Genomic DNA, 15,042 nt, shown 5'->3' on the forward strand with positions numbered 1-15,042 from the left:
TACCATACAATAAGAAGTATTTTTGTTTAATCTTATTAGACAATAAAATATATATTATTTTCTAAGAAACGTTTTTTAAAAAATTGATTAGAGTATTAAGTCAATAACGACAATAGCATACAATAAGAAGTATCACAAAATATTTCTTGTTCACTGTCTTCAATATTATCTCAATGTTACCTACAGCCACAAATGCAATAATTGTGGACAAACATGTATTATACAAAGGGTCAGCAATAATTTTTAAACAAAAATTATCGGTAAAGTACAAAAAGAGGAGAGAGATTAGAGAAGCAGCCTTGGAGGTATCAAGGAGTCTGACTCCATAAACCTTAAGGTTAAGGATCACAAATATTGTAAGACAGACCCCTCACTGACTCTCGTCTCAGATTTCACCACTACTCTATTTAAAACTTAAAACATATTTCGTATTTCTCTGATGAGTTAGACACTCAGTTATAGATTGTTATTTATAGAGGAGTTGGTTTGAGAATATTTTGGAGATCAAGTAAAAAATCTCAGATACAAATTTGGAAGATGAAGAAATCGCTCAAATCATTATATGAATGATACACATAGTTAAGGGAAGTTTACAAAAAAATTATGTCGTATTAATATAGTTATTCCTACGAATGATTTAGGAAGTATTATTAATGTTGTTGTGATAGCATGAAATATTAGAAATAGTTTCCGATTTTAAAGGACTTTTATTTGGAAAATAGCAATAACAATAGCAATAAAGTAGAGATATTATAAGAAACAATAAACCAATATAAATCTTTAGAAGTTTAATTGATTTTTTTCAATTTTTTAAGGAAATCATAATCAAATTGTTAATGTAATCGATTTGATTTCCCATATTTTACTTATTGTTTTCTTGTGCAATTGTTTAGGGATCAACATTGCAAAATAACAATTTAAATAAGTACAAATAAAATAGTATAACCCAAAATATACTTCAAAAATGTATATATAAATTAAAATGCTTAGATAATTCAAATAAAGTACGCATATTCAAAATAAAACAATGCAAAGAAAGTCTCCAACGAAAAGGAAATTGCTGAAACAAGGAAAGCTAATATTAAACTAGGACCTTCGAACGACATCGATCAATCCAGTTCGAGATTTAGCAGCTAAAGCCGCAGCTTTCTCTTTCTTAAGATCCGATTCCAAATCGGACAAAGTCAGCTTACGCTTCTTGACCTGTTCCTCGAGTTCTCTGATCCGAGCCCCACTAACTCTCTGTTTCTCCTTCTTCAAGTAAGCTTCCTCCCACTTCTGACGCAACCAACCCACATTCAAGCCTGCTCTAATAAGATCAAATAGCGTACTCTCTGCTTCGTTTAGGACTTCCATGGAAAGTTCTGTTGTCGACTTGCTCAGTGTCTCGATTAGGTAAAGGAGGACTTCCATAAAAACATTCTTGATCTGCTGATTCTTGAAATTGAAATTTGAAGTGAGTTCTTGACGTTTTTCAAACATTTCCTTCACCTGTTTTTCCTTTGAACCAGTAAATGGCAAATTGAAAAGGTCAAATCGAATTCTCTTCAATAATAATAGTAGAGACTAGAGACTAGAGAGTATGAAGAAAAAAGACTATCACATTTAATTTTTCATGTTCTGTTCGAGAACAGATAATTATAAATTCTTGTGCTTACTTGTGAAACAAGAATCTGAAACCCATTGACGTCAACAGTTTCTTCATCTTCATCTTCATCTTCATACGGAGTCAATTCATCATCTTTGCTATCACTAGTAGGCACATAACTATTTTCTTTTGTCGACATGTTTTATGAGAATTCCTTAGCTTTCAAACTTTTGTTTACGATGAAGCAGAGAAGAAGCCAGATGATCACATATAGTATAAATGAAAATTCTGATTTCTTGGTAAAATAAATGACGAACCTGACTCATCGTAACTTACTCTTTGCCATAATTACTATCAATAAAGTAATATTGGTAAACAGCGATAAATATTAAACTGCATACATCATCTGAAATCTGAATTGAGATGGTTGTTTGGTAGCGACTCTTCATATGACAAACTAGGTTTCTTATTTACACTTTATGGCTATATCATTGACCAAAACAACAGCTTTCCCAAGAAAAACAAAAAAATATGTTCATACACGACATTACTTTATAATCAAGGCATTGAGTAAAATTGACAGAAACTAGACAAAACACTAAAAAAATCTCCTACAACCTCATAGCTACTGCATTTATACATTGGCGCATCGCATTCGATATGCAAGTCATTTTGTGAAATTTGTTTTGAGTTAATATTGATTCTACAATAATCTAGAGATTTACATTTTACAGCATTGTGGATATTTCCAAGACATATGAGTCTCCTTTAGTCCTTTATCTTTCTACGTAGCCCTGGGCATTCGGTTCCCGAACCCGATCGGATTCGGGTTTTCAGGTTTAGACATGTAGAACCCGTTTAGATTTTTTATACTTTCGGGTCGGGTTCAGGTATTATCCATTCGGATTCGGATAATTCGGGTATATCCGAACTCAATCAAACCATGAACAAAAAACAAAAAAAAAAACTAATATTTATTTTTTTATAAATTTTAGAAAATTTGTATATATATAAATATTTAACATTTCATTTTAAGATAGAGAAACTAAGATGGCAAAATGGTTAAAGATGCACCCTTAAATGCTTAAGGTCATGGGTTCAAATCTCTTAAGATGCATATTTTTACATTAAATTCGGATTAATTCGAGTGGGCATTCGGGATCGGATATTACCTGACCCCGATCGGGTATCTGAACCTTAGAAGTATTGAATCCAATCGGGTTTTGTAAAATACCCAAACCGAACCAAACCATCTACTTCGATCGGGTTCGGGATTTGGGTCCAGATAAAATGGCCAGGCCTATTTCTACGTTTGAAGAGGACACTTTAGCAAGAACAAATTATGTTCTTAAAACAAAGAAGAAATTAATTATGAATTTTCTTTAAATCAAGAAGAATTTTTTTTTTTAGGGTGAATTTGCAAAATGACCAAAACAAACTAAGAATATAGCATACTAATGAAAAAAAATAAGTAAATAACTATTGGCTAACGTAAAAAGACAAGAAAGGAGTAACGTGAATAACACGCGCAGCTAACAAAGGTGTTGGAATACAAGCTCAAATTTTTATTTATTTATTCTTTTATTTATTTGGATAAAATAGTTCTTAACTCATTACATTTTAATGTGATATAGTTTTTCAATAAAAATAATTAAAACTTTGAAATTTATCTTAAATTTTTTTTTCTGCATTCGACATAACTTTAATTTTTAAAATCGGAAGTTGAAAACTTTAAGTGATGAATAGTGTTTATAATGAAATAGTATAGAACAAAACTAAATAGTATAGAACGAAATATTTTTCATAAAATATATTGATGGTACTGGTAAGGATGGTATAAAACGAAATAAAAAAAATACGAAACAAGCCGTTTCCTAAGATATATACAACATATGAAATTTAACATGCAGAGTTTAACAATTTCTGAATAAATTACACTATACCCTAAGGGATACAACATAGAGAACCCAAACTATCGAATTAAATGCATACTAAAGTTAGGTTACAAGGAAATTAAATTAATAGAATATTATTGTATTCTATATAGGATAGTAGAATAAATAATTATATTATTTTAGTTACATATTGAGTTAAAGTTGTTCAATTAAAAAATGGAATAAAAATATAAAAAAGGTTTATTTTAAAGTAAGATTGTGAAATCTAAATAATTTGTGTAAATAGAATTATGAAAATTGCTCTAGATTTTATTGTAAAGTATAAATGAATAAAAAGAGATAAACAAGAAAATGAGAAAAATAAAAGAAGAAAGAAAAAAAAAGAGAAGAGGATGGGATGCACATGAGAGAGTGTGTTTAGCTGTTCATCATGTCTTTTTTTTTTTTTTTTAACGGCAAATTAATTTTATTATATCATAAAATTGTTACATGATACATTATACATCCATCCAAATACAACCATTGAAGCAAATAAAGGAAATTGAACACAATTTCGATGAAGAAGTGGAAGTAACCCTGCTTTACAAACGAAAGCCTTACAGGCAACAGATGAAATCTGTAAAGTCCCCTCTTCATATACTCGTTAAGGGCTAACACCTTATAGATGAAACTCCCAGATGCTTTTTGCATCACTTTGATTAAACATAAACACTGATATGTTGCTTGAAGTGGATCTTGATCATGTTTTCTGGGATGCCATACACTTTGCTGCCGATTAGTTTCACACATCACCTTACTGTTGTTCCTATGTAGACTTGCCTTTCCGGGATCCCATATTCGCCGACCAAAACACCAATATAGTCTTTGAATCTTATGCTTTATTCCTTCTTCACAAGAATATTGAAAATATTGGTCATTATGGAGAGTTGACAAACTCTTCACGGAGATCATGGGCTTGAGTTGAATAAATCCAGTAAAAGAATTCACATTTACTCGCCAAGCAATAATCGGCTCCACTATCGGAGAAATAAGCCAGAAACGATTTCGTTTCAGATCACCAAAGTAAAGGACTCTAATCGAAGTTGATTGCGTTTGATTAATTGTTGATGTCGTTGGAAACAAACTCAGTCTTGATTGACTCTGAATCTGATCAATCCAATTCGCTGGTACAGTCACCAACATAACCATCACCATGAGAAAGAGAAAACAAACTGCAATTAGCCATCGTAGAGCACATAGACCTATAATCAAATCAATCGATGTAACCATCTCTGGGAAAGGTGCTTCTGATTTCGGATCTGGCAACGGTTTTGAAAAAAAATTGGTAACCGTTTGTCTCAGTTGGGAAAACGATCACAAACATCGCTGCCATCCTGAAGAAGAAATTTAATCGACAAATCTGATGTAATCCCATACTAGTTATCAGTAAATAAGAAGAAAAATAATGAAAAAACTGAACAGGAACCACCAGCAAACGCCGGCGGCCCGGAAAAAACAAGAATAAAAAGTGGTTGTGTTTGTTCGCTGGACGCCTCGTGAGAGAAGAGAGAGAAGAGAGGATTTTTTTTTGTGATTATTTATTTTTTTCTTTTTCTTTTCCCAGCTGTTCATCATGTCATATAGGCTAAACTGTTATTATTATAGAAAATATAAAATGTATTATAAAGTGATGGTTAGAATGGTTAGTTAATTAATTAAAGTCTTTTTGTTGGTTACTTCTACGAATTTCCCTTTTTTATTGTTATTTCTAGTCCTGGGCAATCGGTAGAAACCGAGAAAACCGAACCGAACAAACCGACAATTTTGGTTTTCGGTTGCTAACCGATTTACTGTTCTTAACCGATCGGCAAAATTATAAATTGATTTCGGTCTTCGGTTTATTCGGTTCGGCACACCAAAACCGATCGGTTTCTTTGGTTTAAGGAGACACATATAAAAATACAAAAACCCTAAAATTATACTCCTCTTATTTTTTCTTCTCACGAGAGAAGAAGCTCTCTCTTCTCTTTCTCCTTCACCCTTCTTCTCCTTTACATAGATTATTATTCATCTTCTTCTTCCCCACCTCTTTGCTTATTTTCTTCTTACCTTCTCCTTATCCTCTCTCTCGTTGAGATGGTTCCCTAAGTTATTCCTCCTTCATTCCCTAATTGCAATTTTCAGATTTGTAACTAGTAAGTTCTTCCTCTTTATTAATAACTGATTATCTTGAAATTTCGATGCTTGTAAGCAGTATTGATGTCTGCTTCTCGTTAATCGGAGTCTTTTGATGTTTTGGGATTTGTTATGTTGATAGATCTGGTGGCTAGGAAGAGAGCAATGGCGGTGAGGGTGAGTGTAGAGCCGTCACAGATTTGATGGAGGTTTTTATTGCCTACGTAGTTGAGAAAGTTGTCTAAAGATCTACAACATTGACGGCAACGGCAACGCTTCAGATCTGTCAAAGAAAGCGGCGACGGCGAATTTGCAGCCGTGATCTCCTTGTTTGTAAAAACCCTAACTTTTTTGATGGGTTTGAGTTTGTTAAGAGGCCCAAATTTTAATTAGGTTAGGTCCATTATTGTGGTTTGTAAATGTAAGTTATTTAAGCCCATAATTTCTTATTTTGGTGTATTTCGGTTTAAATAAACCGAAGTAGAAAAAAATCGGTTTTTTCTCGGAATAGATATAAATCCTTAAAACCGACCCGAATAAACCGACTTCCAAACCGACCCGAACCGAATTTTATTTCGGGTCTATTCGGTGAGATTTTTCAAAACCCGAATTTTCCTTAAACCGAACAATCCAACCCGAATAACCCGGTTAAACCGAACGCCCAGGGCTAGTTATTTCAATAAAAGGGATTAATGACCACGCGTTCCAAAATATTACTTAAATAAATAGGTCAGTCAAATCAAAACATTCATGAATTAAAAAGGTTCGTACAGATACTAAACATAAATCAAGGCAAAACCTTAAAGAACGATTTGATCCTTGTTTCACAACTCACAAGCTATGTAACAAAAATTCAAAATCTGCTGAAACAGGGAAAGGAAAAATAAAAAGATGAAAGACTTCATTCTTCAGATAAGATCGCCGGATCCAATTCGGTCATTAGAAACCAAAGCTGTAGCTCTCTCTGTTCGAAGGTCGGATTCCAAATCGGACAAATTCAGCTTTCGCTTCTTGACCTGTTCCTCGAGTTGTCTGATTCGAATCTCACTAACTCTCTGTTTCTCCTTCTCTAAGTAAGCTTCATCCAAATTCTGACGCAACCAACCCACTTTCAAGCCTGCTCTAGTAAGATCGAAAAGCGTACTCTCTGCTTTGTCTAGGTCTTCCGATGAGAGCTCGTTCGCCGACTGGCTTAATGTCTCAATTAGGTCGAGGAGGACATCCATGTAAGCATTCTTGAGTTTTTGATTCTTCAAATCGAAGTTTGAAGTGAGATCTGGATGTTTTTTAAACATTTCACTAACCATATCTTCCTGTTAAGCAGAAAATTGTAAACCAAAAAAAAAAAAAGGTCAAATCGAACTATCTTCAGTATTTAATTAAAAAGATAAAAACAAAGTGCTGTTAGAGAACAGAGAGTTGAATAATTTCGTGCTTACTTGTGTATAAAGAACCTGAAACCCATTGACTTCGACAGTTTCTTCATCTTCCGACGAATATTCAGACGTAGAAAAATCAACAGCTTCAGTATCGCTAGACTCAAAAGTAGTAAGTTCTTCAAACATTTATTGGATGAGAGTCTCTCAGCTTACAAACTGCAGTTTAGGATGACGAAGGAAAAGCCAAACAATATAACAACGTAGGTGCTAAAACCTTAGCCACAACAGATCAATAATATATAAAGAAAACTCAGGCATTCGTAATTACTATCATATTTATTAACCTTGACTCATCGTGACTTGATACTCTCTTCTGGCATAATCACGAAATAGCCATGGATGGATATTAAATTGCGTCTATCAAGTAGAGCCGCTTGTTTGGTAGCGACTCTTCATCTGACAATGAACTATGTTCATATAATGACCATTAATTAACCAAAAAAGGTTAAACAAAAAATATGTTCATACACAAAGATATTACTTTTTCATCAAGGCACTGGGGAATTTAGAGGCGCGAAACCCTAAAACTGAATCATTCCTATGATAACAAAAAAAAACTCCTACAACTTCGTCGCTGCTTGATTCATTCATCGATGCATTTGATATGAAAGTCATCCTACGGAATTTGTTTGAGTAAATATATTGATTATATATACTCTATGCTCGATCAGTTCTTTACAGAAATCAAGAGATTTACATTTTACAACATTGTGGATGTTTACGAGACATGGGTCTCTTTTATCTTCCTAGGTTTGGAAGAGGACTCATTAGCAAGAACAGCCCACAACACCATGTATAGAACCAAACTCCAAGTGCCATTAAACAATATCATCGAATGAGATAGGAGCTTTTACAGCCGACACTTTTGCCTTCTCCTTCTCCACCAGGGCTTCCATGTCTGAACACTTCTGCTTCATATCCTTCAACTCTTCCTCCATTTCTTTTAGCCCAGTCTCACTAGCCTCCTCATTCTCCTTCTTTTCTGACACTTCATAAAGTTTCTTCTCTAACCAATCCAGTTTAAACCCAGCATCTCTCATGGTTCCCAGTACAGCATAAGCATCCAACAGATCATCCTTGGAAATTTCCTGAGGTAACTGGCTCATAGTCTGAATCAGACTGAGTAGAAGACTCATGTAACCCGTCCTGAGGTTTGGGTTCTTTGGACGGAAGTCTGACGCAACCTCTGGATGTCTTTCAAACATACGGCTCACAGATTTTGCCTGTGATTTTGAAACAAAAAGTAGAATGCATATTCAAGGAGTAGTTTCCCGAGACACCAAACAAGCACCATATCATAGAACACATCATCACAAAAAGTTCTCTTAATTACCAGTGAAGGAGGAAGTTGAAAGCCATTAACATCTACGGTTTCAGTTATTGTTGAAGTTTCCTCTGTTACATCTAATTTACCAATAGTTTCAAGAACTTCTATCTCTACAACAACTTTAAGTTCCCCGTTTAATAGATATCCACTATCTTTGGCATGAATCTCGTTTAGGGGACACATGGATGGAAGACCCCAATTGGCAGTATTCTCATCAAACCAGTTTTCTAGTTCTGTAAAACCGCACCAAAACAAAAGAAAAAAAGAATTCATCAATTCAATTCATTTACTAGGAATAAAGTAATAGTATTTGAACTATGCACCTGTCGTTCTTCTGAATGATAAGAAGATGTGGGATGAAAAGGATTGTTACTTCCTATCTAAATGATTATATATTTTGGGTTTATGATTATGTCTAGAAGTGGGGAGAAGTAATTATTACCTTTAAGTTTTGACTGAGAAAGTTTATCTGATAACTGATTTACTATAATCAGACGAAATTTAGCGTGTCTTCTCCATCCGGAAGGCAAAGAAGTAGAATTAACAACACCAAGAAATAGGGACAAGCAGTTAGTATTATTATATCCCTTGGGATAGGCCCGTAGATGCCTGAACAAAAAAAAAAGCCAAAGAAAACAAAGGACTACATCACGTAATTAAACCCCCAAAATAGACAAAAACAAAAAAAAGAACATTAGAAAAGTTTGTACCATTTGCAGCCACCGACGACAAAAGGATCAGAATAAATAATGTCGGCTGGTAAAGAGGAGAAATTTTTAATCGTCCAAGTGATCTTCTTTTTATCAAATTGCTTCCCCATTGATCTTGATGAAGGTTCCTCTCTGCAAACAAACTAGCAGAACATTTTTTTTAAAAAAAAGAAAAAAAAATCAAAAGAAAAAAACTAGTAAAACATGAAGAGAAGAGAAACCCTATAATCCAAGCTGAGGATCAAATAACAATCTCAAGCAGCATATCCAAAATTGAAAAATTGAAGAATTCATATATATATGGGATCAAAGCCTATAAAAGTTTGAGGGCTAGGTTATGAAATGTCATTCGTTTAGTTTACGTACACGAGGAATATATACGAATTACTTGCGCTCCTCTTAGGGTTACTTGGAGCATAGGCATTATGGATTCCATCTTTGGGTCCTAGGGTTGACTCTTGCTCGATCCTTTTCTTATATGATTATCGACCAGATTCTTCAAACTCTCTCCCAGCTACTTCTTTTCTTTCCCTTTCTTTTTCTCTTGAACACGTTTAACTTCTCTTTTCGTTTTCATCAGTTTATATAATTTTGATTCTTTTTTTTTACAAGTGTAGCAAAAATATACCCAAACTGTACACTGAGTCCAAAATCCTGTTTCCGCGTTGTCATTGTGTATGCACGTTATTGTAAAAAAAAATTAGAGCAAAATTATTTGTAATGATAAGCTTTTCTACAAAAAAAAATTATAACAAAATAAAATTAAATCCATTTAGAAATTGGAAGTGATATATTTGGTACTCTCTTTTCTAGATTACCCTCAGGCCTCAACCACTCTACCTGTGAGGGGTTTTGTAATCCCCAAAGCAGACTATAATAAGGTGAAGATTTTTTTTCTATCTCATTAAAAATCTTTTAATACAACTAAAGAAACATGATCTTATGCTAGCTTACTTACCTTCGAATAAGGAACCTTAAATCCAAATGATGAAAATGTATGTCTCTCAACTCTTCCAGTCGTAACAGTGACTAAGCTTGTAACATTTTGTACTAATTAAACCTAAACTCAGAGAAAAAGAATTTGCTCAAACAATCATGATAGCTCAATAGAAAATGTTCCAATCAATATTGTAAGGCGATATAACGCAGCAAAGTATCTAAACAACATCATAAAACCCAAATCTATCTGCAAAGGAACAGACAAGCTAGTCATCAAGCAGAAGCCTATCAACTCAAAAAAAACATATTAAAACACATCAGAGAATGATAGAGGAGCTTTTGCAGCTGAAACCTCTGTTTTCGTATCCTCCAGCTGAACTTCCAGGTCTAAGCATTTCTGTTTCAAACTTTTCAGCTCTTCTTTGATTTCTTGCATCCGAGTTCCACCAGCTTCCTCTTTCTGCTTCTTTTCCGACAGCTCAACAAGTTTCTTCGCCAACCAATCAACCTTAAATCCAGCATCAGTCATGGATCTGAGTACAGTAAATGCCTCGGCTATCTCAGTCTTGTGGAGCTCGTGAGGCGACTGGCGCAGAGTCTCAATCAGACTGAGTAACAAACTCATGTAACCTGTCCTAAGATTTGGGTTCTTTAAACGCATTTCAGATGCAATCTCTGGGTGCCTTTCAAAGATATGGCTCACAAATCCCACCTGATGAGAGTGAAAACACAAGTATCAATATTGAGAGAGCAGTTTTTGGATCATGCTGTCTCTTGTTGCTGATTAATGTTCAACACAAAAAGGGTATGTAGCATTATCAATTTCTTACCTGTGACGGAAGGAGTTGAAAGCCATTAAAATCCATAGTTTCCATAAGTGTTGAAGTTTCCTCTGATACATCGAAATTTCCAATCACTTCAAGAACCTCTATCTCAGCAACAATTCTGAGTTCTCCATTAACCACAAATCCGCTATCTCTGGCACTGATTTCATTTAGTGGAAACATGGACAGACGACCCCAGCGGGGAGACCGCACATCAAACCACTTTTGTTCTTCTGTAAAAATCACAAACGACAGAATCAATATACTCAGTTCACTAGCTAACACCCAATAAAGCACTAGATACACCTGAACAATGCTAGACTTGTAAAAGGACTACTAGACTTGCAAAAACAGTCTTGTGTTTATGATACTGTCATTGAAATAAATTGGAGACAACATGTTAGAGTAGTGGGAAGAAATAAAGCAGACCGTTTTGTTTGGAACGTTTAACAGCATTTTGATTAACAATATTGAGGAGATAACGAACGTGTCTTCTCCATCCAGGTGACAATGATTCATAATCAGCTACTTCCAAATACATAAACAAATAATCAGCGTTATTTCCCTTGGGAAAGACAATTAAACGCCTGCATGAAACATGTAACAAAAGAATCAGCAACACACATGTGAAAGATACTAATTAACACCCAAATCTACATGGACATGAAAAAACCTAACCACTTGCATCCACCGACGACGAATTGATCAGAACAGATTTTTCCAGTTTGGGAAGATGAGAAATTCTTAATCGCCCAAGTGATCTTCTTAGCAAGTTGTTGTTTCCCCATTGATCTTGACGATGCTTCTAATTAGCTGTCAACCTAGCTGGAGGAACATGAAGAAAAGAAAAACCCTAGAACCCGAGTGCCACACACAACAACAACTTCTGAATCGGAGAATCAAACAACAATCTCGAGGAGTTTAATTACTAGGAAATTTCTTTAGAAAAAATGTAAAAATGCTAATTTGATTTGACTTTGACTAAAAAGCATATTCGATAACTAAATTAATTACTATTCAAAATAAAAAAAATTCCTTTTACGTTTTTGCTTAATATAAAAAATTAGTTGAATGTTGAGTTATTTAACAGAAAATAAATTAAGTATTTATAGTTGACTAAGTTTAGGATTTAATATAAAACAAACTAAATATAATTTGTAAAATTACAAAATCAACTAATAAAATATCTAATTTAAAGCCTCCCTTTTCATAGCGAACTCTTAAATGCCTACGAGTTCAAGTCAAACGAGAAAATATCTAAATGATTCCAACAACAACAACTAAAAAAAAAATGGTTCACCACACTCTGTTCATATACAGAGCAATTACTTTTTGATCAAGTAAACTCATTTGTCACTCCAACAAAATTAAAAATTGATTCCACTAAAAACTGACGTCTAAAGTTTAATAAAGACGAGATTCGGGGACAAGTCGCAACCAAAACACTAACTCACCAGAGTATTGGCACTAAAAACTCTCAAGGATTATTCTCATAACGTAAAACATGCATCAGACAACATCATCGAACGAGAGTGGAACATTGGCCTCTGACACATCTGCGGTCTCTTTCTCCAGAAGAGCTTTCAGGTCTAAGCATCTCTGATTTAATCTGTGCAACTCTTCCTCCGTTTGTTGCAGTCGAGCCTTACCAATCTCCACTTTTTTCTTCTTTGCCTTAACTTCTGCCAGCTTCTTCTCCAACCAATCCAATTTAAACCCTCCCTTTTCCACGTATGACACTGCGACGGATGCTTCTTCCAGATCATCATCAGAGAGCTCCTCAGGTAACTGACACAAAGTCTTAATTAGTCCTAGGAGGACATTCATGTATGATGACTTCAGGTGCCGGTTCTTTGGACGAAACCTTGATGCAAAGTCTGGGTGCCTTTCAAATATACACTTCACAGATTCTACCTGTCATAGAAGTTTTCAGAGACATGAACTGTTTTGTCCAACAATTTTTACATAAATCCAAAAGCTGAAGCTGAAAGACTCAGTTTTAATATATAGTCAACTTCTCTGTTTTTTTAAAATACTTGAGAGACAAACACTATATAAATGTATAACACATATGATCAAGACTATTTATAGAAATGACAAAGGGTTTAGCACTAATCTTATGTCTTCTTACCTGTGATGGAAGAACTTGAAACCCGTTGACATCAATGCTTTCCATTACTGGTGAAGCCACGTTGAGAAAATCAATAGAGACTGCATCATTATCATCATTATCTAGCTTTATCTTTTTCAGAGGTTGGTTTTCCTCTTCAGATTCTTCTGATACATCAAAATTTCCAATGACTTCAAGAACATCTATCTCCACAACAATCTTGACTTCTCCGTTCACAAGAAATCCACCGTGTTTGGCATGAAGGTTGGGAAGTGGGAGCATGGATGTAAAACCCGAGCCGAGGTTTCTCTGATTAAACCAATGTTGTTTCTCTGTTCAAGAAAGATAGAACCCTAGTCAAAACTAACAAAGCACACAATGCATATATAACAAGAATCTTGCAGTAGCAGCACAAGTCACATTAGCGAGTTTAGAAAAATTCACCTCCTCGTTGGGAGAGGTTTTCCGTATGTTGGTTCACTATAGTTAAGGAGAACTGTGCGAATCTTTTCCATCCACAAGGCAATGATCTAGAATCATCAACCACAAGATACAGAGACAAACTATTATTAAACTTATTTCCCTTGGGATAGGCTAGAAGATGCCTGCAAGCAAAAACACAATTGACAAAAGTGGATGTCCTCATGAACCTTAAATTGGACTAAAACAGTTAGAGAAAACAACTAGTCTTTTATTTACTTATGTACCATTTGCAGCCACCAATCACGAATGGACTGGAATAGACTTTATCATATGGCAAAGAGGAGAAATTCTTAATCACCCAAGTGAACTTGTTATCATCATCAGCTTCTTTTTTGTAATCAACTAATTCTTCAGTACTCCCCATTACAGACTCCTAGTAACCAAACTACGTACCTTAAAAACAGTTTCATACATCCAATTCAAAATATATATACACCAGTGGAAACACAAACACATCTCGAGTAACAAAATCAAAACCAAACCTAAAATTCCACTATGGACTCTTAGACTATAAATTCAAAACCAAACCTAAAATTTCACTATGGACTCTAACTACGTTAATTAGACTATAAATTCAAAGGCACAGTTAATCTTAAATTAGATTCCACTAGTAACACTTAGCCGCCATGTCAAGGTCGAACCATGCGCTTTAAAATCGTAAACTAACCTTGAAAATAGTATATGAAAGGTTGTTCTAAGACAAAAGAGACTAAGGGGGAAAAAGGTTTTAGACTCTGAACTTTTACCCTGCAGCACTACTTCAAAACATCTAGCTAGGAGAGAAAAGAGAGACAGAGACATGAATGCATATCTATTGAGTAGGAAAGTGAATCACTTCTATATATCTTAGGAAACAAGATTTCAAAGCTAGAGTTAAGATATATCATAAATGATCAATAGTTTCCCCAACCATGATGATTAGAAATCGCTAAATTAATGTACAAGGATATTCATACTCTGTTTCTCTTGTCACACTCAGTTTCCAAAATTTCCTTGTGCAAAATTTAGGTTGTACGTTGTAGAATATCTAAACACTTAAACTATTCGGGATAAATTAGTTTGGATATGATCAAAGGTTAGAGTTTAGCTCCTATATTCAAGGGATTGCATATAACTAATGTATAAAATATGACGTATTCGGCTAAGATTAATACAGTAGACAATTCCTCATCTCCACCTGTCCATCTTCTTGTCCGTTATTCTCACATAAGCATAACGCAAGGTTTAAAATGTACATACATATCCGTGATCCATGTGACAAGAAGAGAGAGAGAGAGAGAGTCGTCAAGAGCACAATGCGTTATCACAAAAGGCCTAAGAAATAAGAACTCAAGACATCAAACTATAGAGGATATTTGGCAGACAAAACCTCTGGCCTTTATGGCCCTTATCAGAGGCCAGTTTTGGTGATCAGAAAACAGACAATAACATAGGCCAAATTCCAGTTCTCCAAAAAGAGTTTGTTCTATTCATCACACTTGTTTCGGCATATGAACCATTTGTTCACCAAAACCAAGGGACTCCATTAGAAAATATTATGACAAAACAATAATTTATCTTCCAAAATTTAAAG

At 34.5% G+C, this 15,042-nt stretch overlaps 4 protein-coding genes, 1 long non-coding RNA gene and 1 pseudogene across 6 annotated transcripts; 1 reads left to right on the forward strand and 5 right to left on the reverse strand.

Moving 5' to 3' along the window:
• Positions 1-1,086: 1,086 nt before the first annotated feature.
• On the reverse strand, positions 1,087-1,787 carry LOC104715772 (MATH domain and coiled-coil domain-containing protein At3g58280 pseudogene; annotated as a pseudogene).
• Positions 1,788-5,411: 3,624 nt separating this feature from the next.
• On the forward strand, positions 5,412-6,164 carry LOC147939101 (uncharacterized). Its single transcript, XR_015567305.1, has 2 exons — positions 5,412-5,657; positions 5,780-6,164. It is a non-coding gene; the product is annotated as an uncharacterized LOC147939101 (long non-coding RNA).
• A 209-nt stretch (positions 6,165-6,373) lies between these two features.
• On the reverse strand, positions 6,374-7,283 carry LOC104712523 (MATH domain and coiled-coil domain-containing protein At3g58280-like). The gene is made up of 2 exons (XM_019229547.2): positions 7,077-7,283; positions 6,374-6,950 (listed from the first exon to the last, which is right to left on the reverse strand). The coding sequence occupies exons 1-2, from the start codon at positions 7,200-7,202 to the stop codon at positions 6,546-6,548; spliced, it is 531 nt and encodes a 176-aa protein (XP_019085092.2). The 5' UTR covers positions 7,203-7,283; the 3' UTR covers positions 6,374-6,545.
• A 417-nt stretch (positions 7,284-7,700) lies between these two features.
• On the reverse strand, positions 7,701-9,460 carry LOC104712524 (protein RESTRICTED TEV MOVEMENT 3). 2 transcript variants are annotated; one of them, XM_010429440.2, is made up of 5 exons: positions 9,335-9,460; positions 9,114-9,256; positions 8,846-9,012; positions 8,410-8,636; positions 7,701-8,299 (listed from the first exon to the last, which is right to left on the reverse strand). In XM_010429440.2, exons 2-5 carry the CDS (start codon positions 9,221-9,223, stop codon positions 7,895-7,897), a joined length of 909 nt encoding a protein of 302 aa, XP_010427742.1. In that variant the 5' UTR covers positions 9,224-9,256; positions 9,335-9,460; the 3' UTR covers positions 7,701-7,894. The 2 variants fall into 2 exon arrangements, with proteins under 2 accessions (XP_010427742.1, XP_010427743.1); XM_010429441.2 differs by having other exon boundaries at positions 9,114-9,245; positions 9,335-9,429.
• Positions 9,461-10,143: 683 nt separating this feature from the next.
• On the reverse strand, positions 10,144-11,775 carry LOC104715774 (MATH domain and coiled-coil domain-containing protein At3g58360-like). The gene is made up of 4 exons (XM_010433151.3): positions 11,555-11,775; positions 11,306-11,463; positions 10,883-11,109; positions 10,144-10,764 (listed from the first exon to the last, which is right to left on the reverse strand). The coding sequence occupies exons 1-4, from the start codon at positions 11,662-11,664 to the stop codon at positions 10,360-10,362; spliced, it is 900 nt and encodes a 299-aa protein (XP_010431453.3). The 5' UTR covers positions 11,665-11,775; the 3' UTR covers positions 10,144-10,359.
• Positions 11,776-12,238: 463 nt separating this feature from the next.
• On the reverse strand, positions 12,239-14,408 carry LOC104712526 (MATH domain and coiled-coil domain-containing protein At3g58370-like). Its single transcript, XM_019229545.2, has 4 exons — positions 13,694-14,408; positions 13,431-13,591; positions 13,008-13,318; positions 12,239-12,790 (listed from the first exon to the last, which is right to left on the reverse strand). Exons 1-4 carry the CDS (start codon positions 13,831-13,833, stop codon positions 12,386-12,388), a joined length of 1,017 nt encoding a protein of 338 aa, XP_019085090.1. The 5' UTR covers positions 13,834-14,408; the 3' UTR covers positions 12,239-12,385.
• Positions 14,409-15,042: the final 634 nt, after the last annotated feature.

Source organism: Camelina sativa, chromosome 9 (genome assembly GCF_030686135.1).
Source record: "Camelina sativa cultivar CO46 ecotype springtype chromosome 9, ASM3068613v1".
Classification (NCBI taxonomy): domain Eukaryota; kingdom Viridiplantae; phylum Streptophyta; class Magnoliopsida; order Brassicales; family Brassicaceae; genus Camelina; species Camelina sativa.

Coding starts and splice junctions, on each gene's coding strand:
- LOC104712523 (XM_019229547.2), bottom strand. CDS start 7,202: ATGTTTGAAGAACTTACTACTTTTGAGTCTAGCGATACTGAAGCTGTT. Junction 6,951..7,076: donor TTCAGGTTCTTTATACACAA/GTAAGCACGAAA, acceptor TCTGCTTAACAG/GAAGATATGGTTAGTGAAAT.
- LOC104712524 (XM_010429440.2), bottom strand. CDS start 9,223: ATGGGGAAGCAATTTGATAAAAAGAAGATCACTTGGACGATTAAAAAT. Junction 9,013..9,113: donor GTCGTCGGTGGCTGCAAATG/GTACAAACTTTT, acceptor TTTTTTGTTCAG/GCATCTACGGGCCTATCCCA. Junction 8,300..8,409: donor TTCAACTTCCTCCTTCACTG/GTAATTAAGAGA, acceptor TCAAAATCACAG/GCAAAATCTGTGAGCCGTAT.
- LOC104715774 (XM_010433151.3), bottom strand. CDS start 11,664: ATGGGGAAACAACAACTTGCTAAGAAGATCACTTGGGCGATTAAGAAT. Junction 11,464..11,554: donor GTCGTCGGTGGATGCAAGTG/GTTAGGTTTTTT, acceptor TGTTTCATGCAG/GCGTTTAATTGTCTTTCCCA. Junction 10,765..10,882: donor TTCAACTCCTTCCGTCACAG/GTAAGAAATTGA, acceptor CACTCTCATCAG/GTGGGATTTGTGAGCCATAT.
- LOC104712526 (XM_019229545.2), bottom strand. CDS start 13,833: ATGGGGAGTACTGAAGAATTAGTTGATTACAAAAAAGAAGCTGATGAT. Junction 13,592..13,693: donor GTGATTGGTGGCTGCAAATG/GTACATAAGTAA, acceptor TTTTGCTTGCAG/GCATCTTCTAGCCTATCCCA. Junction 13,319..13,430: donor AAACCTCTCCCAACGAGGAG/GTGAATTTTTCT, acceptor TTTCTTGAACAG/AGAAACAACATTGGTTTAAT.